Genomic DNA, 24370 nt, shown 5'->3' with positions numbered 1-24370 from the left:
ATTTTCCCTGCTTTTCTCATGGTTCTTTTACAGCACTGACCCAGTGTGGAAAAATTAAAGATGCTTTATCTGAAACATCCATGAAGGAAATCCTGTGTCTCTGATGAACCTGACTTCCTCAATTTCCTGTTTGCTGCACAGCTGTCTGCATTGGATGGGTCTCAGGGACATTTTTTTGGACATATTTGTCTACCTCAGTTGGAAGCCAGGCTCCTTGAGTTAGAACATAAGGGTCTATAATCTTTAAAAAAAAAGAAAAATCACAGTGAAAACAGAAAGAATGAAAAGAAAACAAACCAATAAAGAATCTATCCTGTCATAACATTTGAGGTTCTGGTATTTGCTGGCCTTGGAGTAGGTTCAAAATAAATGAAGGAAATGTGTATTTCATTAAATGCTAATATTTGGAAGATAAGAGGGAAAAAATGATGAAATGCTTCCAAGCACAGTTGTGAGGACAGTGCCTGCGTGTGTGTGTGTATAAACACACAGGCTTGCATACACACAAACATAGTCGTGATTCTCTCCGATTCAGAATACTGCTACGTAGGAAGAATTACAGAGGAAGGAAAAAAAGGAACAAGTTTCCCCAGGCCATTGCTCTTCATGTGCATGGTAAGGGCTTTTGCACTTCTCATTCTCCATCTCTTTTCAGAACTGCAACTGAATCCTTCCACAAGGATCCATTTTTTTGCAAATGAGACTTGATCTTATAAGTGAAGGGTCATGGAGACATATACAGGCATGTATAAAAACAATCTCAATCCCACACAAAATGAACTGTGCTAGGTGCCTTAATAATAAAGCTGGTTAATCAAAATTGAACCAGCATGTTCCCAGTTGATGGCATACTTGTTGATGGTTAAACTTTGAGATCTCTTCTCCGTCCCACCACAGATGACTCTGCGTAATCCCTTGGCTCCTAACCGACCTAGTCTGTAAAGTTAGGACATAACACATGTTTGCCTCCTAGGGACACAGTGCCTTGGGCAGCAACAAGGGTCATGAAGTGCCCAGAATTCTTTTGTTAATTAGCAGATGCAATGCAAGGGAACTAGAACATAGGATTTAAGGCTCCAAATACTCAGGTATTTTGAAGACAGCTGAAAAAAGAAGAGCATTTGATGTCTGTGCTTCAAACAACACAGCAGAGCAGGAACTGAAATTTTCAGAAGCGACAGCCAAAAGCTTAGATCTTTCACAGCATATCGGAAGATAAAGAATCTCTGCAGTTTATTTTCATAGATAGTTCTGGACACAGTTTTTTGCAGGGACTGTGGATAGAAAATATTTCACTGGCCTCAGAGTTTTTTCCCTGCTAACCTTCAATCCCTTACTGCAAGCCCATAGGTTCTAGAGTTTAGAGATTTGTTTTCGAACACACACCAAAAAAAAGCTTCATTTTGTTCTTTGCAGCTGAACCGTTTCTGAGCAAACTTGCAGACAAAATCTTACCCCAGGCATAAATCTAGCAGGGAAAAGAAAGGCATCAAGTGTAACAAATAACATAAAAGTATACATTATTAAAAAAATAAAATAAAATCAAAATAAAATATAAAAGTAGAAGCAACTGAAAAACAGGAATGATGATGGAATATGTTACAATACCAGCTGTCAAAGAGTGGCTTGCATGAAATTCACTGGTATTCTTGGATAAAAGCCATTGATCCATGGTAACCTCCTTGTAGGTGGACAACACCTGCCAAGGACTGATTAAATGCCATGGTCTAGGTTTTAGGCACGGCTATAAGGCAGCAAGGAGACAGTTTGGTTGCTGATTGGGAAGACTGTGGAGGTAAAAGGTTTGGCATTAGACCCCTGTTTTGTGGAGAATGTGGTAAATCATAGCAGAAAGGAAGAAAGAAGTGGCATGAAGTCAGAGTTTCGGTTTGGAGACAGGAGGATCTTGTGGGTCCTGGGAGACAGAAGAGGTAAGGGGTGCAGGCTTGTGGAGACAGAAATGTGTGTTGGGGCTGGGGATTTTGGACAGGTCAGGCAGAATGAAAAAGTAGAAAAGGAAGGAAGTTGAGGTTGGGGGTCCTGGGGGCCATTGGTGATGAGAAGACTATCTTAGCGTCAGGAGATTTTGACTTTCTTGTGCTAGACCTTGGGCTTCATCCAAACTGTCCCCACTTCTACCCCCTCCAGATCTCCCCTCCTTTCGTGCAGCATGTAACTCACCACGACGTGCAGATGTGTTGGATTCAAGGAGACTTTAGCAGCGTGTTGTGTAAAACAAGCGTTACCAAAGCAACAGACATCTCCAACACCACATCCCACCCAAGTGGCTCCTCTTTTCCTTATACTGGAGATTATAAATCAATTGATCCCTCACCTTCAGAAATACCGTCTGCCCAGTAACAACATTTCACACATGAATGGAAAATGTCATAATCCCAGTTTTATAACTTCAGATAGAATGGGGGACTACCAGATTTACGTCAGTCTAGCTGAGGGACAAATTGTCCTGAATATTTCTGAATTATTCACAGAGATCAAAGCTAACTGAAAAATTATTCTGGAAGTTGGGTTTCTATGTTGTTACTGAAAGAAAACTGGGTTCACACCCCCCCCCCCCCAAAAAAAGAAGGAAATAAAAAATTATTTTGGCTGAAATATTTTAAGCGTTAACCACTTCTTTTTTTCATGGAAAAAAAATATTCTCAGCAAACTCTAGTAGGAAAGCAGTTTCTGTCTACTTTTATTCACCAATTTTTTCCAGAAGAAAAGAAGCATTTATATCTCATCATTCAGATGGCTTGCCAGTTTTCTCCCTCATGTTAGAGCTCTGATAAAGAGAAAAAAAAAATCTTGGTTTTTTGGTTTTTGATCTGGTATCATTGGATAAAATCTGAACATCTTAAATGTTCCAGTTTTATATTTTCATGTTTTCATAGTTACTCAATAATATAGAATCATAGAATCACAGAATCATTTAGGTTGGAAAAGACCTTTAAGATTATTGAGTCCAACTGTAAACCTAACACTGCCAAGTCCCACTAAACCATGTCCCTAAATGCCACATCTGCATGTCTTTTAATGTTACAACAGAGGAAAATCAGGAGTTAAAGAAACCAGTTGCATGCAAAGTGGAACCAGTGCTTTACTACAGAGCTGTGGCTGGATTCCCTGATGCATACCAATGTGCAAAAGTTTTTCCTTTCGTAGGACACAAAACTGGAGTTTCTCTCCAGAGAACTTTTCTTGGTATCCAAGAAATGGATACCAAGGGATATCCCCCTTTGGGAGAACAGAGTGGTTCACTCATAGTGTTTTTCTTCCCAGATCCCATTTTTTTTTAATCTGTAGGAGTCTGTTACCTTTGAGAACTTATCCATCTAGTGCTTTTGATTGAAATTGAAAAACGGGTTAAAAATTACTGGGTGGGCAATGGCACATACATAAATATGCACATACACTGCATGATTACATAAATCTCACACTTAAAGAAAGCCAACCTAAAAAAGAGGGAGAAACATGATGTATTAACATCAATAAATTGACTATGTTTGCCAGGTTAACTGATACGCTTTTCTGCAAAACTCAGGAATGCGATCCACTGGGAGCCAATCCAGTAGGTCTCTGTAGTGCTCATTCAGAAATGTGGCCCCCACAGGCTGCCCAACACCCTCTAAAAGGATAAGAAAGCTGCTTTGCTATCCACAGGCCTTGATCAATCCCACAAAGAGAGGAAAAGAGGAAAAGAGAGAGATATCCCTTGGTGTTTGTGCCTGCTTCTCTTTCAAATGGAATTAATGGTGGTTTAATGGGGTATGAAAGGATGTTTTACTGGAAACAATGAGGAACAATTGTCTAGCTCACGTTTCATTTCACAGGTCATTATTGCATTAAGAAGTAAATCGACCAAGTCCGGTAAATAACAGTCTGTGTTTTGCCCAGAGCTTCAAACCAACAATCTTAGCAGTCACCAACTAATATCTTTGTCATTTTTAACCCTTGCAGGGATCTGCTGGGGGCTAAACAATTATAGTCTTCACCCACCCCTAGCAGGTAAGCATTATTCATTTTATTTCTCATCCCTTCTTCCTGCAAACCCCACGAGGCTGGGGTTTTGCATTGTTGTTTTGTTTATTAGCCAACCTAGCCAACTGTGTGTCTGGTGGCCTTGAAAAACAACACATATTTTAGTGACTGCTGCAGGCGTCTTTAAACAGGCTGCTTCCTCTGCAAAATTAATTGTTGCAAAATGCAGTGCTTCCCCTGTAAAGCTCTGCAAACTAACACTCAGCAGTTTGGTTGGATTATAGATATGCCTCTAAGATCTAAGGAAAATAATACAGTTATACTTGCAGGATGCAATTCACATTTCTTTTTTTAATTGCATAAACACAGCCATCTTGTCTCCTTAAAGGTAACAGCCATCAAGCCTAGAGAGGATGTACGATGTAGGCTGCTCACTTCTCCACTTTCCTCTTTCTCCTGAAGCCTTCTAGGTTGACTGTTAATATCTGCAGCTTCTTCCAGAAGCTACCAGAAAAGTTTCTGGATAGTATTTAGTAGTATTAAAACCCAGCTACTAACTCAGATCTGCGGGCATCACTGAAGTAGGAATGATAAATAAGAGTGAAACAGTGCCTTGGGAGAAAAGGCATGATGTCTGAGCTACTGAGCTTTGAGGGGATGTCCCAGATAAGGAACCTGCCTCAGTTTTGGTTCCCTGGTGCTGTAAACTCCGCTCAGGCCCTGTACACCATTTTCCATGGGACTAACCTCTACACTTACATATTGCACAACCTTTCAAGCACATTAGCATTCCGCAAGAAGGCAGACTGGCTGAGAGGGATCAAGCACACGGGTTGGGAGAGAATCTCTCTGCACTAATTACCTCCCCAGTAGTCACTCTTTGTCTTCATCAGCAGTATTTAGAAAGTCCTAATTACTAGACCTTCCTACTACAACACTGTGGCCTTTGGACCCATAAATCACTGTCAGACCTCAAAAGTTCCTACAGACCACTGAGCATCCTTACAGAATTTTGAAAATAGGTCCAGAAAGGGCCTTCTGAAGTTATTTGATCCATCCTCCCCCTCCCCCAGGAAAAGATCAGCTCTATCTGGATCATCTAAGGATATTTGCATACGTTCCACTGATAGGGACTCCACAACCCCCTCAGGCAAGATATTCCAGTGTTTTGCTGTGTTTATTCTAGCATTTCCTCCTCCACATCTAAAATTATCTTGATGAAATTTTAGCCCATTATTATTGATTCTATAGACTTGGGGAGCAATTTATTTCTTTCTACTCCACAGCAGTCTTCCACATTTTTGAAGGCAGCTCTTAAATCTCCCACCCACCTCTTCTCCTCAAGCCTGAGCCACCCAACTTCGCCAGCCATTCTTCATAGCTTCTGTTTTCCGGATGCTTAATGATTCTTTTCACGTTTAACTGTCAGGCTCCAAAATTAACGCATGAGTGATATGTGCATCAGTTACTCAGGTTTCATGGACCACCAACACTTTATAAACCACAACTTAAGAACCACTACCCTGAAACAATAGCATCATCATGTCAATGATAAAAAAACTGATGCTCACGTCACAGACAACATTTATATACAGAAAGGTAGAGATATGGATATCAAATCCATAACTAGACTCCTAAATGAAGGTGACATGGTGTTTTGGGGGCACTGAGCTATTTTTTAGCTCACAGGGAAAAAATGGGCTCTCTGAGATTTCAAAAACTCTGAAAATGGTGTCATTTTTCTAAATAGCTTCTTAAATACAGGAGTTCAGTTTTGAAAATGACAAACCTGTTGTTTTAACCTCAGGAATTAAGGCTAAAAGGAGAAGGCAAGAATTTCTGACAGCAATTGTAGGCGTAAACTATTTGCTGGCACGTCTTCAAAAAGGATTGCTATCCTAAGGGCCAAGGTTATCTCCCACAGTCAGGGACCTAAGTTTGCAAACACTTTTTCCAAATTTCATTATTCCTAACAGATACGTACACATATTTTCCATTTTATGCAGCTGAACACCGGTGCATGCCTGTTTAAAAGTACCTGAGGAATTTAGAAAAGAAATAGAAAGGGTGGTACAAAAAGCTAAACTCCATTTACAGAAATGAACATGCAAAATGGATGGGTTTGCCCAAGGTTTTTTGGCTTCATCATGAGAAAAGCATTTGATGCTTTCCACAGGAACAAGAATATAAAGCTTGATGAGCTTATATATTTGTACATGTATATATATATGTCTATATACGCATTCTTCTATACTGATCACATGGACAATGAACAAGGCCACTCATCTTATATCCTAGCTTCAGAATTAAGGAAATAACATCCCTGAAAAAGGAAAATAACTCTTTATTAGAGGATGAGATACAGATGAGTTTGAGGGAAAGTAATTTATAGTATTTCAAAATGGAAATGTCATATGGCCACATCAGCCCCAATGGGACCTAGTTTGCTAGATCTCCAAGTCAGGTCTATTCCTCCATGATTTACCAAAACAAATTATGCAGAAGAGTGTTTTGCCTTGGCAGAGCTGTGCCCTTAGGCACAGTCTCATAGTGGCATCCAGATGAACTGTGGGCCTTCTTTCCCAGCTGGTGGATTCACCGCCCACAGATGTCCCTCACTGCCATGCTGCCCTCAGTTAGCAGAGCTGATTCTTTAGTTCAGAGGTTCAGCCATCACACACCTGATGAGCCACCACATAGGTATCAAAGATGATACAAAATTAACTGATTTTCCCCTTGGCTTACTTTAAACCTTGTTCTCCCATGAGCATCAAAAAAATCCTCCCAACTTTGGTCTCAACTTTGGTCTCAACTTAATTAAGGTCTGCTGAAATCTTTACCAGGGATGTGTTTTCAGGAAAATTAAGTAAAAGTTACAGGCATTTTCTGATCATATTAGGTTTGGTTTTTATAAAACAGTAATTTGGTAACAGCTCTTTTAATGTCCTCCATTGCCACTTTCAACCCATTTTGCATGGGCCATTTATTGCAGAAAAAGCAAATTTCTATCTGTGAACAACAACAACAAAAAGCTTCAGAGGAAAACAATAAATGTTTCAGGCCAATATTGCATCTGTTTCATTCCTTGCAAATCTACCAAACCTGCGTTCTCTTCTCAAACATCTTTAATTACTACACATGATTATGCATAGCAGGTGTGGCTAATCATAGTCCTTGGAATATTAAATATATATGGTGCAACATTTTCACACAGCTTTAGTCCTAAATTATACTGGCAGCCTGCGTGTCAAAATTATACACTTCCTCAACTATTACTTCAGAATTTTATTCAATGATAAAAATTACCAGAAGAAAGAAGATTGTTCAAAAATCCTTGATCCATATCCCTGGGAATTTTGGACTGTTTACACCTAGATCTGACATTTTATCTTATTTCTGATGAAACCAGCAAACCTCTGCATATACATTTATGACATTTAACTTCTAGTGCTACACGATCTTTGAAAGAGTTTTTTACAATAGCTGTTGACAAAATTGAGTGTTTAAATGTCTGTGCAGGTTGCTTCAGACAAGCATTTACATATGAAATACCTACCCTTTGATGATCTAGAAAATGTACTGATTACAGAGGAAGCAAGACTACTGTAGGAATTTCACAGCTTTAGATTTGTCTAGATTGAAAACAACATAGGAAAATGTGGTCACAGTTATCTGTTGGTCAGATAAAAAGATCAATTGTCCACAACACACTAATCCTCTCACCAATAGATTCTCATTAAAGCTGACTCATTTTTTTAAAATAAAATTTCTTCAGCTTTTTAAATAATAATAATAAAAAAGAAGTTTGGGATTTTTTTTTGTTTAAAACCACAGTCAGAATTTAAATGTTCAGTAAAGTTCCCAAAAATGCTCCAGGCATGTTTTTTAATAAAAAAGTAGTATGTAAAATACACTTTTAGCTGATCCTAGTTAATGCAACCATAGTGTTCAACCTGCCTAAGCAGGGTGGGGTGCTTTTAGATTAAGAGTCTGGCTGTCAGGGTTTTGGAAGGATATGCATTAATTCAATGACTGACCTTGGGCAAGTCACAAATTCTGTCCTCTGCCTGGGAAACTAGTCAAAATATATGCCTATCCCACAGGGGTATTACAGACCTAAATTTCACTGATGCTTCTACTATATCGAAAGAACTTACAAGGAGGTGCCAGGTTTTACTAGTGTAAAGTAGAAAATAAATGCAATTATTCACAGGAAGTGCAAGGAGCACAAATTAACAACAGAAGAAAAAGTTGCATGATACCTAAATCCTATAGCCCAGAACTTCATAATACTTCAGTACATCAGAATTACTCTGACGAGTAAAAGTAAGTAGAACAGGGCCTCCATCCATTAACCTATCAAATTACTCTCATATAAACCTAAGGATCTTTCTGCATCTCTTTAGAAACCATGGAAGTCATATTGGGAACTCTGCATTATAACTAACAATTTCATGAGACACAGAAAGGTTATTCTTCTGGCCAAAATTGAAGCCATGTTAATGGGGAAGAATAAGAATGGGAAGGACTCGCTTTTGGATTTGCACAAGATCACTGGGGGCTGGACCCCTGCCTGCATGAATATGAACACTCAAAGGCACCTATCCTGAAGAATCCAATACTGTTTGGGATGCCAACCTGCTTTCATGCTGTAATACGCTGGCATCTGGAATCCTCATAGTCTAATGTTTAACGATAAATATCAGCTGAGATTAAAGACCCATACAGCAAGTTACAATCTTTTAGGTTCACTTGGAAAGTGAGAGTTGTATTGTCCCCTCTAAAAAGGGGGAAAAACACTTCTGCAAGTATCGATACTGGCAAACAGATTTTCCGATGACCATCTCCTTTCTTTGCTCCTCTCCCCACATTCCCATTTCTCGACCTATAGCCCCATCGTAATGTCTCTCCTACAAGGCAGGATAAAAGAAGACAAACAGGTTGTTAAGTTACTGATGCTCAGTATCTGGTTGCACAGAGCCAAACAAACATCTACTCCTTTCTGCTTTTCTTAATCTCTTTATCACTAAAAGGGGTCACTGACACTGGCAACAATTTAATATTCAGGTTAGCTTATTTGTCCTCCAAGGATTGATAATGCGTCCCATGCTGTTCACCATCTTCACAAATGATCTGGATGATGGGATTGAAAGCACCCTCACCAAATTTACTGATGACACTACACTGGGTGGTGAGGTGCACACATCAGAAGGGAGAGCCATCTTACAGGGACGCTTGGAAAGGTTGGAAGAGTGGGCTAGCAAGAACTGTGTGAAGTTTAACAAAGACAAGTGTGAAGTCCTGCACCTCTAACTAAAGAGCCCAGTACAGGCTAGAATCTGTGTGGCTGGGGAACAGCCTTGCTGAAAGGGACCTGGGGGTCCTGGTGGACAACAAGCTGAATGTGAGTTAGCAGCGCAGTGCTGAAGCAACAGAGGCAAATCAGATCCTGGGCTGCATCCAGAGGCATTGCTAGCAGACATAGGGACATCATCATCTCACTCTACTCAGTGCTTATCAGACCACACTTGGAGTAGGGTGTCCAATTCGGGTCCTCACAATTCAAGAAAGATGTGGACAGACTGGAGAGGATCCAAAGGAGGGCCACAAAGATGATCAAAGAGCTCGAGAACCTGTCCTATGAGGAAAGACTGAAGGAGTTTGGTCTTTTCTCCCTGGAGAAGGCTTAGGGGCAACCCCATCAAAGTATTCCAGTACTTAAAGGAAAGCTACGAAAAGGATGAAAGCTCTCCCTTCACAAGGAGCCACAGGGAGAAAACAAGGGGTAACAGGTACTATTTGCACCAGGACAGGTCTCTTCTCAACAAGAAATACATTTTTTACAATGAGAACAATCATTCACTGGAACAACCTCCCCAGGGACGTGGTAGAGTCTCCATCACTGGAGGTTTTCAAGATGCAATTGGACAGGGTGCTACATAATCTCATCTAGGCTCCCTTTCCCACAAAAGGTTGGACCAAATGATCTTTCAAGGTGCCTTCCAACATGGGCTGTTCTATGATTCTATGATTGTTCAGCACAAATTGCTTTAAAAAATGCCTAGAATGTATCTGCCAGCAGAAAGAAAACATGTGTGTCTGCAGGCTTTAGAACTTGAAAGGCTTGGTTTCATCTCTCAGACATCTGTGTATCAGCCCACTTAACTTCTACCCTTAACACGTCAATCTCTCTTTTTTCACTGGAGAGGACACTGGAGGCAATGGAAGTGGGGTCAGATGAATCTTCTACCAGCCTTTGGTCCTCAGCTACATTTCCACCAAGGGAAGACAATGAACTTCAATGTCTCTGGGAGCTGGCTGTCAGATTACAGACATGAGGCAGTATGATAACAGAGTCCTATAAATATTGCAGATAGCCAGCAAATGGTTGAAACTTTAACTACAGAATCATGGTTGTATCAGCTCTCCTTCATGAAGTAGGGGTTTTAACCTGGGCACAGAAATCAGTTGAGTACACGAATTGTTCATTTATCCTTCATTCCTCAGCTAGACACACTCATGCTTATAGCTAATTCTGCTGTACTGCTTGTGATTCTGGTATTTCCTGTATCATGGTACCATTTAGTGCTCCAGGCCTGGCCCCAAGCTCTTTTGTAAGAGGTCTGGTATAGAGATGAGTTTGGGGAGAAAAACATTTTGTCATCCAAAAATGGCAGCTCAAAGAGATTAAAATAATTACAAATTCATGTTAAACTCATTAAATTGTTTTGGATAATTTGAAAAATGATACTGTGAAAGTTCTTCATAAATGATTTAGGGGGGGGTGTTGAAAAACATTTCAGTCTAAACTTTCGCAGTATTAGTTAAAAGAAAAAAGAAAAGCAAAATGTACCCTTAGATTAAAAAATAATTATGCTTTTTTTGACTCAAACCCTCTTTTGTTGTTGCTCCTTTTCTTTTAGTAGAAGTAATAATAACAAAAATCTTGGATCTCTTCCCTCCTGGTTTTTTTTCTGAATTCCGTGGTTTATGCAGAAAACTAAAACTTCAGTTTTACATGAACAACTCTGCTTCTGCAGAAAGCCACAATAAAAAGACCTGGTCTATGACCCGAAGAGGTAAGACAGCAGGTAAAACATCAGGCACACAGGAACACAAAAGAAAAAAAAAATGGGTACATGATTAAATATACATTGCATGGCTTGCTACTGCCCATCTGCAGTGGCAGAACTCAGGAAGCCAAGTCATCCTTCCTTGCCTTTTGCATATACGCACATATATATACAAATAATAGATTACATATATACTATATTGATTGCATCTTCAATAAAAGACATCATGTGAATTCAGGAGCATTAATATCATACTGCATGATACCCTGTGCCCCAGTTATGGCTCTCACAGGCTCTTCCCTATGGTATTCTTCTGAGAAAACATCTCCCTGGCGTTTGTGTCCCTGAAGTATATTGAGTATTTTGGTTTGCTCCCCCGGAGCAATCAGAATATCTAGAAATGGCTGAGGGCCAATAATTTCAAGCGGATTGTCCAAACTGGAAGCTTAAAGGGAATATATACATGCATCTGGATAAAGGTGTAATTAAAAGGATATGGAAAGCCAGACCTTTTGAGTCTCAAAGAAACTTGTGTCCCTGAACTGTGGAAGTGGCAAGGATGTTGTGTAGCTACCTGAAAAGACTCTCTCTTGTTTCTGTAGTTAGTCAGGCTAGCAGAGCGCTAACCACTGCATTGCAGTGCTCTGATGAAGCGGCTGGAGGCGGTCAGAATTACTCAGGTTTAACAGGGTACCAGGTGGATACATGGACAAGGTGGGTCTTGACCACCCAGATAACATAAATACTGAATGCTCATCTGGATTTAGGAAAGGCGGAAGTCCAAGGGCCAAATTCTGCTCAACAGCGTCGTAACACCACCATCCTCACTGGCCTTGAAGCACTGTCATGCCAAGCGGGAATCTGGCCCCACAGAAGATCTGTGGGAGCAGGAAAGGCGAGCATTTTCTCCTGTTTGTCTAACGTGGGAGCCTGCATTGCACTGTGCAAAATACTCAGTGCTACAACTTTCAAGAAGGAGAAGGAGAGAGTAGAGAAGGGAAGAAGACGACCATGAATTCACCTTAGCATCAAGCTGTGCCTTTCCAAATGTTAACCTCGAGAGGAAAGGAACCGCAGGTCAGAATAAGAAATACAGAGGAATTTAACACACAGTTGTGAAGGGAGGGTGGAAAAAAAATTCCCCATTCATATTTGGGCAGCAAGAAGAAAACACAGCAATTTTGTTACAGCCTCAGAGGCAGGCAGCATTTACCATATGCTGTTGCCTCCATTACACAAGCAGATAAACCCTGTGGAGTGCAGGTTGCACTGTTAGTGCACTTTAGATGGTGGGGATTCCCGGCATGCCTATGACTGCGTGCCAGGGTGTGCTAAAAATCTAAATAAAATCCAGGTTCTGTATGCAAAAGTATGTATGCATTAATATGCAGGTACTAAGTGGTAATACTGCTAGGGTATTAGCACTTGCATGTGATTCATAATCAGGGCAGAAAAGGTAGAGTAAAAAACAGTGTGTTTGCATCTAGACAACACATTAATCAGCCCTGTAAGCAGCCAGTTAGAGCAGGATCCTTAGAGGAAAAGCCTTTACTGGGTACACATTAGACATTTTGTTTAAAGATTAAAGTTCTCGCGTTTAATCAGTTTTAGAGTGGGATGGAAAACGGGATTAATTACAGTCCCTTCCATCAGTCTCCCATACCGCTGGAGTCACAAATGATGCGCCTTTTCAGCAAAATGGCCGCCATCAGCAGCAGGCGCAGGAAACGCTAATTGTAATTAAAGAGTTTATTTGGAATCAGAGAGCAGAGTTTTAATCAGGATGAGAACGGAGCCTTGCTGTGTGAACCTTCAGAAAGTGGTTACCGAGCAGAATGGGCCTTTTTAAACCAGAGAGAGGGGTCTTTAAACTTCTGGAGTGGGTTTTCAGCTTGATTATCTCCTCAGTGGGATATGGATGAAAATCCTCGCTGGGCCAATTGTTATTATTTTGCACTTATGTAGCATTTACATGGCCTGTCTCTCTTAATGCTCTCAGAGGACCTTGCAAAGGGCAGGTAAGTTCTGTTCTGGTCTTAAAATGAGTGAATTAAACCCTAAAGGGGCTAAGGATGCCAGATGACATGATTCTGCAAGAAGGCAAAGAGACACTGGTGGACACAGGACTGTGCAACGAGGCCTCCCAGACTTCTACACTGTAATTCACTACATCCATCCTGGAAAGGCATCACACAATCTGGGACCACCAGCATCTCGACCTCAGTTGTAGGTCTCGGTGAAAGCCTGGGGTAAAATCACATCTCGTGGGTCAAAGGTATGCACGACTTTGCAGGCACTCCAGCCAGCACAGGCACTTACCAGCTTGCAAGTAGAACTGCGTCCATTCAAATTCTGACTTTGGGAAAACAGAAACAGGCGGTTCTAGGTCCAGGACACCTCCATCCAAATCCTTGAAAAGGGCCTTCCTCGAGCTTTTGCATCTCTTTTCAGGGAACATGGTGTCTTCAGAGGTCTGTATACTGACAGGTAGGAGAGGTAATGTTATTATGAAGAAGACAGCAAAGGAAAAATACTGTGCTGCTGTTTGTAATTTATTTACACTGGTAACAAACACTTCTGCACATACATGCAACATCTTGATGTTTTACTAGGTGAACTCACATGCCCAAGAAAAGAAAAAAATGGAAAGTAAGTCAAAACGAATGAAACCTAAGCATATCAGTTAAGGTATACTCTGCAAAGAAATTCCGTACCAATATTTGTATTTTGGCATGTTTGTATCGAAACTGACAAAAAAACCAAATCAACACCCTCTCTCTTCAAAAGTTGGCTGGATTTGGACAGAGAAAATCATCTTATTTCCAGTATAACTTCTGTTCCCAAATCTCCTCTTCCCTGGGGTTGATGGTGTGGACCATCATGGTCCTTAGAGCCAGCTATACAGCGGCAGTTTGAGTACCTCTGGTTCCCTCTTGTCTTTCCTGATTTGAGGAACTGCAGTGATGCAACCATCAATATCCATATGCCATTAATTTTGGGGATTAATTTGCAGATTAATTTCATCTGCAATCTATGGCAGATGAAACCTGTAGTTGCTGAGTGAAGGGGAAATGTGTATTGGCTGCTATCACACTAAGTGACCAGGAATATCTCTGCTGCAGTATGCAGTGCTGATACGGCACAGGCGTTGCTCTTCACATCCACCAGCTGATGGATTGTTTATTTTTTGCTTACAGATTGGTGTGTGTTGTACACAGTATTTCGTTAAAAAGCATTGGCTGCCCAGCAGTACCTGTTTGCCTTGTTCTCACCTCTGCACTCAGGAATGGGGGAGCCCTCTGAAGGGTCAGAAAATTGCACCTTCCCATGAGCAACTAAGCTTATGCAGAAGAAAGCATGAAGCAAGCTGCAATGGCAGCAAGTGTGAGAGAGGGAGCCAGCAGGGAACACACATCTTAAATAAAGGCTTAGAGAGTCCTGGAACAAGCAAGGAGAAGATTTTACAGTAGGGCCACAGAGGGTCCGTCTATCCAAGTTAACCAGTTTCAGAACCTATCCTTTTCCCAGATCCACTGGTACAGTCTGTCCCTGTCTGTAGAGTTAAATTGCCATAGCATTCAAAACAGGATGGTCACATCCAAACTATCAGTTTGGAAAAGTCCTTGACCAGCTCCCAAACTATGGCATTGATTGGGTCAATGCTAGCTGGCTCATGCCAAAGCCAAGCCAATGACCATGCTCAGAGTCGAACAGTGCTAAAACTCAAATCCTGATGGCCAGTTCCTTGGTTCTACTTAATTTACTAGTATGAACATAACCATAAGAAGCAAAATAAAGAGACTTCTGCTAGGAATTCAGAGAAGTTTGTTGTGGGAGCCACTTAACGTTTCCAGAGCAGAAGCAAACTTGAAAGAGAAAACTCATTCTAATAGGACACAGTGCGTAAGGATTAATGTGTTTATAAACCTGTTTTATTTGCTGCTGTTTTTCTTTCATGCCCAGGTGTTTTGAATTGTGTCTGAAAAGATTATTGTCCTAGTTTATGTTCTAATAAAAAAATGTGTTTGGATATTCAATGTCATTTTGGTGTTTTGATGGGCTTAAAGAGAAATGTACATGGATCTCACCTCAAAGCTATGCCTGAGCCAGGGTTTCATCACCCAATCACACATATTTAGTAGTAAGCGATTACTCAACCAGTACTGTCTCCCAGACAATGAATAGCTATTTCTGTCTTTCTAATGACAGGTTCAGATCCTAAGAACATAATTAAACCATACTTTGAAAATAAGACTCATAAGGTAAGAGAGTTTCAGAGTGTTAGTCCAGACTAGAACAAATCTCTTTTTGGATGGCATGATAATGTATCTTGGCAAACTACATCTAATTTTCAAATAAGTTTATCCAATTTTCTAATCAGTATACTCTCAGGAGGAAATTGTAAATTTAGTGGCTTGAAGCAGCCAGAAAAGCTTATAAATTTCTATGTAGTTCATTAAAGTCTGGCTTCCACGAGGGAGGTACCTGCAACAGGACAGGTTTGTTGGAGGGGAACTCACCTCACCTGAGACATATATAGGACAGTTGAGATGAATCATTTCTGAGAGAAGGGTCTCTATTAACTACAGAATGAGTTTAGTGTCTTCTTTAGATTACATGCTTAATTTTTGGATCACTAAAGTGTAGTGAGCTGAATCACATGTTGAGGATCTTAAATGCTTTTAACTGCATTTTGACTAAAGGTTTAACACAGCTTAAAGGAACGAGCCAACTGGCCATATCACTCCTGTTACAAAATACAATGAGATACAATGACTTATAATCCAGCAAAGTTCATGGAAACATCTTCAGATTGCTACAGGGATACACATTAAGTCTTGAAGAAAACTTAGAATTTCTTGGGCTCAGGTTAGGAAAACACAATTATTAACATATGCAGAGATTTACAGTAAAGGCAGAGAAACAAATGGGCCAATGCCCCCAATCAACACAGCTCAAAAGACGTGGAGAACAAAGATAGCTCCTCTGATCCTGACAGCTAGTACAATTCTTGAACATGTCTCAAAAGATCCAGCATTTCAGATGGTTAGGTCTACCAGTGGGACAAGCAAAGTACTTCATGGTCTTGCTATATTCCCTGATGTTTCTATTTTCTCATCTTGCTCTAAGGCAATGCTCACCTTCTCTTTGACAGGACATATCCATCAAGATACCCCTTCAGGATGCTGAAGCGGAACAATGCAGCCACAGCTTGGATCAAGCTCAGCAGTTGCAAAGGTGGATTAAATATATGCATGCAGATAATGCATGAGGAGCACTGAGAGATGAAATCACCCTCAGAGGTTTACCAGACTACTAAGAAAGCATTCGGTAATCCATGTGCATTCATCATGTTTGAAAATCACCAGCTCTTGCAGTGGACTGCGTATTCAGCAGCTTACTAATAGCATAATATTGTGGGATGGATACAAGAATGAAATGTAATGGGAGCTGACAAGCTGGACAGGTGTCAGAAATCTACACACAAACTAATGCCCAGAGCAAAAAGCAAAAATATAGAATAAAATAAAAACTCTGGCAGAAGGCTGGAGGGGCTCTAAACATAGCAGTGTGGGACACCTCCAATTATTTTTGACTGGCAAGTGGAGTCCATGCTGGATTTTTTTGCTACTTCAAGGCTTTCCTGACATACCCTCTGTATTGTGTTCGCTGGTTGTAATAAATAAATAGGCACGTGGTCTCCACTGGATGTGGTATGTTTAAAACGCTGCAACCAGCAGTGACTTAAGGTTATAGATAAAGCTCTCCCCTCCCTCCTCCATGTACCTCCACACGCAGATGATATTCTCCCTGGGCAGGAGCAGTTCTGGCAATCATTTGACATCTCACAGCCTGCCTGGTACTGATCAACATTTCTGATGTGATCTCGCAGGCAAAAATCAAGCTCCACTTCCCTGACCAAAAGGACATTCCCTGTCTCAGGGTTTTTTTGCTGGAGGTCCTGACATTTTCGGAAGCCTGAGGCTGAGAAATCAGAGATGCTCAGGATGGAGTTTTAAGAAATGGGATATGTGAGGCTTCTTTTGCTATACAAATGTCAGTAAAAAGGGAAATCCAAGAGGATTGGTCTGGAGATGCACCTTGATAGAATCTGAACCTCAAATTAAAAAAAATTGCCCTAAACTAAGCTTGGGGAGGGGGGGGTTCTCTTCTTTTTTTTCTGGATTCGAGTTTTCCTGTGTGTGTTTGATGTCTGAGCTTGTTTATTTTTGCCAGACAGAAGCAGTACAAGAGCAGAGATAGAGACAAAGAATGGGAGTGCTCTGCAGCTAGACATCCAGTCTAAACTAATTGCTTAAACTCTTTGTAAGACAATACAATAAGACAGCTGATACAAACAGAGGTGAGGAGAGTCCTAGAACCGTAGGTGCTTTTTTTTGCACAAACCATTGAAAAAGATAGTTCAAAATGAAGCATATTACCTTGTTGGATGAAAGTAGAACTTGTCATTCTCATTGACATGTAACATCCTTGATGTCTCTGCTGTGATAAGAGGCATGATGCCTAAATGGTCAGCATTTGACATGATGCAGACATCTCTGTCTTCACTGTAGCAGCTCTTTGTAAAACCAGTAAAGGTGACTTCTGCCAGGGATTAAGAGAAGATCAAGCGAGGAAAAGTGGTTAGAGGAATGCCAGAATCAGAAAGAGACAGACTCTGTTCTATGACATTTTCCATGTTAAGTTGCTCCCATATGTGTGTATATATATATATATATATGTACAAATAATTTTTAAATCAGACTAATTACCTTGATCATAGATATTCAGTTGGCTTTACAATATTCCATAGCCAAGTTATATCTTAAGTTGACACAAACCAAGTCATGCCCACAGGAAATTAAATCAAAGGAAATACTAAGTGAGAAAGAAACAAAAGCAAGGGTGATTAATAAATTTTCATCTGAATCAGTAAGAACCAGTTCGGTGACAACCTGCCTTGGACGGTTTATCCACTTGCTAGATGGTAGTATAAGATGAGCTGGGTCTGGTGACACGTGCTTGGCTCTGGCACTGAACTCCTGTGCAGCTACAAAACCCATGTTTTGCCACAAGTTTTCTGTGACACCCTGTGCAAGTCTATTTGTTTTTCTCTGTCTCCATTATTCTTCAGTAAAAAGAGGATAAAGTCTTTTCTTACAAAAGTAGGTAACAGTGAGGGATAAAGACATGAAAAACTGTGAGGTATTTAGATCCCACCATGGCAACCAGCTATCTAGGTTCTGCTATATGCAAATATTACTCTGGGGACTGTAAAATTCATTTGAACCAAAGATGCAGGATATATAACTGACTTTTATCCCTCTTGTGCAATCCCTTATAACAATAAAAGCCGTAGCTGTTTCTGTGCAGCTGTAGTCATTATGTTCTACGCAAATTCTATACCAAGTGTGCTATTCACTTCTCCAACTTGGTATCTTTATTTAGCTAGATGTAACTGTAGATCAGAGAGATGAATTGAGTGGAAAAATAGATAGCACAGAAGGCAGGCGTATTTGAGGTAAAATATATACATTAGCACATGACATAATTATACTGCAGTAGATTCAGGAAGTGAAAAATGCCAAATAATATTTTTTTTCTATTGAACTGTATCGAACTGAAGAAGAATTATGTTATTAATTCCACTGAGGCTTGGATTTCCCTACCATGTCCATTTGTGGGTGTGAAAGGCTGCAACTTCAATTGGAAAAATTTAATTAGTTGAGAAAAACAGTGACAGAACAGTCTGACCAGTGGACGTGGAAGACCAACCTTTCAGCTTCATGAGTCCCAGGACTTTTGGACAATGCCCAGTTTTGTGCCATGGGTTATCTGGCCTTTGGCTGGGAACTGTGGTAAATGTAGGCCATAAAATCCCAACACGGCCTCTTAGGGGGTAGTATGGTGGTCGATCCTTGGCTGTTAGATCAGCTGAGTGAGGCTTGATCCTGTCTCTGATGCAGTCAAAAGTTGAGCTTGTTCCAACAATGATGGAGTTTCTAAGTTCTATGAATCTTTTCCCCATGTGGCATTGCTTGGCATAAAGACAGTACACTACTGGCATCAGGCCCACAGTGTTGTCTACCAACACCACATTGTCCATGATGACGCTGCTTCCAAGGTGGAACATGACACCATAGTCGTAATTTTTATAGGACAGAAAACCTGTGATTCTAGTGCAGGTCTGAAATCCATCTCCCCGGTAGAGGTGAATACCATGGAGACTTGAATGGGCCACGTTTTCACTGCAATAATCTCCATCTAGCAAACACTCTTGGCCCCTGATATGGAAGCCAATTCGCTCAGATCCTGCCACAGCATTGCCACAGAGGGAGACACCAATGGCAAGGTTCACCTTGATGCCAGCAACCCAGTTTAATAAGCCTTCTGGTTGCCTGCTCAGAATAACAAGGTTCCCAATGAGAGAATGATTTTGCCCTTCCAAATCAATGCCAGGTCCAACCGTGTTGTACACTGTGTTATCATGCAACAAGATCCAGTTGCTCATGACTGCTTTAATGCCAACTCCGCAGCTACCATTAATGCTGGATGACACCACCGAGGACCCTTGGGATATATTCCTGAATTCAATGGCAGAAAGCTGAGGAGGCCCAAAGTTCAAAAATTCAATATTTAAGAGTTGAAGGACACCTGCAATGAGATAATTATAGAGAAATAAAAGCTTACAAAATTACCTAAGAACTGGTGAGAATGACAACCATTTAAACAGCACTCAGACATATAATAGCAGGCAATCTTTGTCAGTGTAATGCCAGTAATGGGTATTTGCTCATAAACATATATAAAGTTATAGTAAAACTCAACTAATCACAGAACAGCCCCTCCTAAAACATATTCCACTATTTATGAAATATTATTAGTACTCAGGTTTCATACGTGTCACACAGTCACAGTTTGCTCAGAACTGCATAGCACGTGCAAATGGATACGTCTGTTTTTAGACTGTACTTTCTTGGGCAGAACTGGTGTGGTCGATGAGGACAGGTGAATCTCAACTACCTTCAAACTCTGTCCCACTGGAGTCTGTAAAACGTCCCACCAGCATCCTCCCAGTGCAAGCCACATCAGACTTGATCTGTACGTTCCGTGTTAGGAGTCCAACCTCTGCAGCCAAAGGGATGCGTCTACCATCTTCTGTGTCATGGGAATGCCCTGGGGAGTTTCAAGAAAGAAAATGTGATAAGTGTCTATCATACCTATAAACCAGCGTTTTGAGGGACATAAAGCCTGACAGCTTATGCACAGCTGCTCTGCAGAATCTGCACTGACATTCAGGTGTGTTTTTCCTCCAGCACAATCTACATGCATCAACACAAAAACAGAAAGGCCACCTGCCCATCAAATATTCACCATGCGCTTATATTTTACCAGCATTTTTCATTTTTAGAAAAAGAAGGTGCTAAACCTTTTCCCTGCGGTGTGCAGATGCCAAATCAATGAACAGATTAACACTTCATTTTTTTCTAAGCTGTATGTGCTGGAGTTATTCTTCAGTACACTGCAGAGTTGATCTCCATGAATTCTCATTAGGATCACACCAATGACAATGCTAAAAAACAATTTGCTATAGTGTCTTGGTTGTATGTGTTTTCTAAACAAAGTCTTTCTAAACAAGACTTATGAGAGAGTTTATGCAGATGTCTAGCTTGGAATTAATCTCAGGTGACTTTAGATATCTACATATATGATTTAGTTATCCAAACCATTTTTATGTACAAGGAGAGCAAAAGCACTCAGTTCTTAAGTGCAATTTGTTATCTATTTTATACACCTGCTTTAGGGGGAGATGAAATACAAGTGAGCAGTATGTGGTTTTCTGCTCTGATTATCAAGGGAGCTGAGAGTGACTAGCTCATGTGTGAACATTTAGTGTAGATACCTACATTGGCCCAGGTGAATCCCAGTATTTACATAGCTCTTAATTCTCCCATCAGTTCATTTTTTTTCAGCTATATCTAACAGCTGCTGCAGTACTCGATGTGTATGCGATCATTTCATCTCAGGATACACCTGTTATATCTACTTTAGCTAAGAAAATAGGTTAAGAACCATTCTCTGGCCCCAAGACTGATGGGCAGGTTTCTTCTTTCCCTTGAAAAAAAAGAAAGGCCATGCATAAACTACTGGAAATGGGGTCTAGATGTGCTATCCTTTGAACTGTTTTGTTTTTTTTTAAAAATACAATTGCCGTACAGAACTGTGCCATGGAGGCTACTATCAATTAACACTACAGATAATTGCAGAACAGGCCTTAGTTCCAAGTAAAGCTTTGTTTACTAGCACATGTATAGCCATTTAAAACACACAAGATTTCCGAATCTTTTTATCCATCATACTAACTTCTGTGCGTACTAGCTTGAATAAAGACTAAATTAAAAAGATATTTCTATGCACAGGAAAAATACTGGTTTTGGATCTTCAGAATTTCACCTGCTAATCAAATTCTTTTATTTTTGTTAAATAGATGATAATAAATTTACTTTATAGGCTGAAATAAAATTAAATAAATTATCAACAGTGCATGTCTTTTTCCACTTAGATACAGATACTATGTAATCTACACAGGAAATAGAGCTCTATACAGATTTTATGTTTATTTACATATTAGATTACAAATATGTTAGTTTCATGCCATGGAATTGATAAATTTTTGTACTTGAAACTCCATGAATCTAATGATTTTGAAATTTGGGAAAAAAAAAAGGGTATTTTTTAGTTTTTCAGTTTTTGACACACCACAGAAATTGTGCAAATGGCCTAAAAAAATCTGCTTTTTTTTTTTTCCTTTAAAACTTCAGTTACTTTCTCTCTCTGTTAACCAGTTGTATTTAAAACATGGAACACCAGGAAGTTTTCCAAAAGCATTCAGCACTGAATTAATTCTACTCCCAGAAATTCGTGTTAGAATCAACTATTCTGTACAGTTTTTAACATCACATTCTCAGTATCAAAACAGCAAGAAAAAAGCATACAGAGAAAGAAATGAAGATACCTCAATAAAGTAGAATTGATCTTGGTGAGATATGAAATGGAAAGTCAATGCTTCAGAAGAAAACTCTCTCAAATGGAAACACAAATTCCTTACCAATATGCCTATGCAGAAGGCGTTCATGAATTCTTATGCTATGACCATTGACTTCTTTAAGTGTAACTACTTCAGCTTCGTGGGCTTCATAGGAGGAAGAGCTGATCACAATATCTCCACCATGATTCCAGTCTACTTCGTCCTCCACAAAAATCCTGTAATGCAAGATATTAAGTTAATGTCATTACATTTATGAAAGTTATGCTCACAGATTTCCTAAAAAAATGAACAACAGTTTTTCCTAGGCAGATCTCAGAAAGAATCCACAGGCTATGCTCTAGGAAAAGCCCCTTTAGGGCTTTCTGCAAAAACAGATGTCTAAAATATGTGGGAGGAAATTAATCCTGAAATGTCTATTTCACACTATTGATTAACAAGGTATACAGTTCCAGTACAGGGTTGCAGGGCTCAAGTAAGTTACCAAAGACATGTCAGACCATTTTTGGTGCCAGGAATATCCTACAGAGCTGAAAGTCAGCTTTGGACTTAAGACAACAAAATGTAGGTGTCCATGTGTAGGGTTGTGTGTGTGTGTGCACTTGGCATTTAAGCTTCCTCTATAGTTGATCGGTACAGCCGGTAGTGAGTGGAAGGCAATACAGCTCTCTGAATTGGGCACATAGAGCAGGATTTGATTCCCTAAACAAGAGCACCTCTTGCTATCTGAGATGTTCCAGGATATCTAAGACATCAGCTGGTAGATATGATAGAACTTGGTCACGGAGCGTTCCTGGAGACACAGGTGGAAGCCATGGAAGGGACTCAAAGGCATTTCCTCTGAGCCCCAAGGCACCTCAGATCAGCCCAAAACCTATGTTTAGGTTCCTGAGTCCTGCCCTTGGTAGTTGAAGTGCCCTCTAGGCTCCAGCACCTAGAACTCTGCTGACTCTAATGGGAGCTTAGGTATCTTTTTATACATTACACAGACACTGTTTTAATCTTGAACTGAAGATCCTACTTTATTATATTTATTAGTTATATTTGTAGCTCAGGGTTTTTTTAGCTTCACATGGAGAAAATAAAAGCATTTAGTGAAAGCAAAATGGATAATGACCAGTGTTTATATATATCTGATAAACACCTTGTCCTATTACAGGGTGACTGGTGCTGGCCAGGTGATGTCCTGTACTCCTCAGGTAATTGTTGAGAAAACAGACCACTGAATGAATTCAGAGTATGCCTCATCATGCAGTCAAGAGTGACAGAGGTGCAGAGAGAAAGGAAAGTCCTAAAGCGATATAACTAGTGAGCTATGTTGCCAAATTTTCCTAGTGTCTCTTCTCACAGTTTTTTTCAAAGACGAGTAGGCTCAAGATGTGTACTTCCAGTTTTCAGCACCTGTGAACATTCAGTAGAGATGTCTACCAAAACTTTGATTTCTTTTTTTGCTTAGAGGAAGCACTGTATATCGTCTGAAATGTCAGGAAAGTGTTAGTGCGACTGAGAACTATGTATTGTTCAAGGATAAACACATTGGAAAAGAGGAAGCAAAACCACACAGAGTAAGAATAATTGTGACGTGTATTTGGAATTTTTGACAGTTCACATGCAACCCATACTAGAAGTTGAATCTTAAGTCCAGTCCCAGGCATACACTCCAATAATAATTTACATCTTGTAGACCCAATCGTAACTCTTTTGACTCTTGCATTTCAAAGAAGTCTAATAAGAGGAATCAGTAAACAAAAGAAAACATGGTAAGAGACACCATCTAAAATACTAATCTATTGAAATACTAATTTAGGTTTTCACTGTAAGTACTTTCCTTTTTTTCCCTTCTTTTTGAAAGCCTAAGTCCTTCCCTAACTCATGTGCTGATTCATGTTGAAAAATATATAGAGCAGCTTCTCTCAGCCAGTAAAAAAGGCACTTGCTTCAGCTTTCATATTCTAGCACTGACTTGCCTATTTCCTGTATCTAACCACATTAACTCTTGGCTGGCTATTAGTAGACTTTTCATGATAAATAGCTTTTTTTTTTTTTCTTTTCTTTTTCTTTCTTTTAACAATGGAAACAACTCTTTGTGCCATATTTAGGGTGCATGAATGAATTCCAAAAACTTGTATCTTAGCACCTCATGATATTTCATCTAAAACATCTGGGCAGCAGACCAATACTAGCCTGAATCCATTTCATCCAAATATTCAACTGGCATGCTTCAGTCAAGAATCTGCTTACTCTGAACTCCCATCCTAATCAGGGA

At 40.0% G+C, this 24370-nt stretch overlaps 1 protein-coding gene across 1 annotated transcript in view; it reads right to left on the bottom strand.

Annotated features, from left to right (window-relative positions):
- PKHD1 (PKHD1 ciliary IPT domain containing fibrocystin/polyductin) overlaps positions 1–24370 on the bottom strand; it is a 267040-nt gene that overhangs the window by 57288 nt on the left and 185382 nt on the right. The window contains exons 56-60 of the mRNA XM_030037971.2: positions 22168–22322; positions 20082–20234; positions 18834–19712; positions 17501–17663; positions 13377–13537 (exon numbers count right to left, since the gene is read on the bottom strand). Of these exons, the coding sequence (XP_029893831.1) occupies positions 13377–13537; positions 17501–17663; positions 18834–19712; positions 20082–20234; positions 22168–22322 (1511 nt within the window). The remainder of the gene's footprint in view (positions 1–13376; positions 13538–17500; positions 17664–18833; positions 19713–20081; positions 20235–22167; positions 22323–24370) is intronic.

The sequence above is a fragment of the Aquila chrysaetos genome, chromosome 15 (assembly GCF_900496995.4).
Source record: "Aquila chrysaetos chrysaetos chromosome 15, bAquChr1.4, whole genome shotgun sequence".
Classification (NCBI taxonomy): Eukaryota; Metazoa; Chordata; class Aves; order Accipitriformes; family Accipitridae; genus Aquila; species Aquila chrysaetos.
This window is presented reverse-complemented; position numbering and strand designations above follow the sequence as displayed.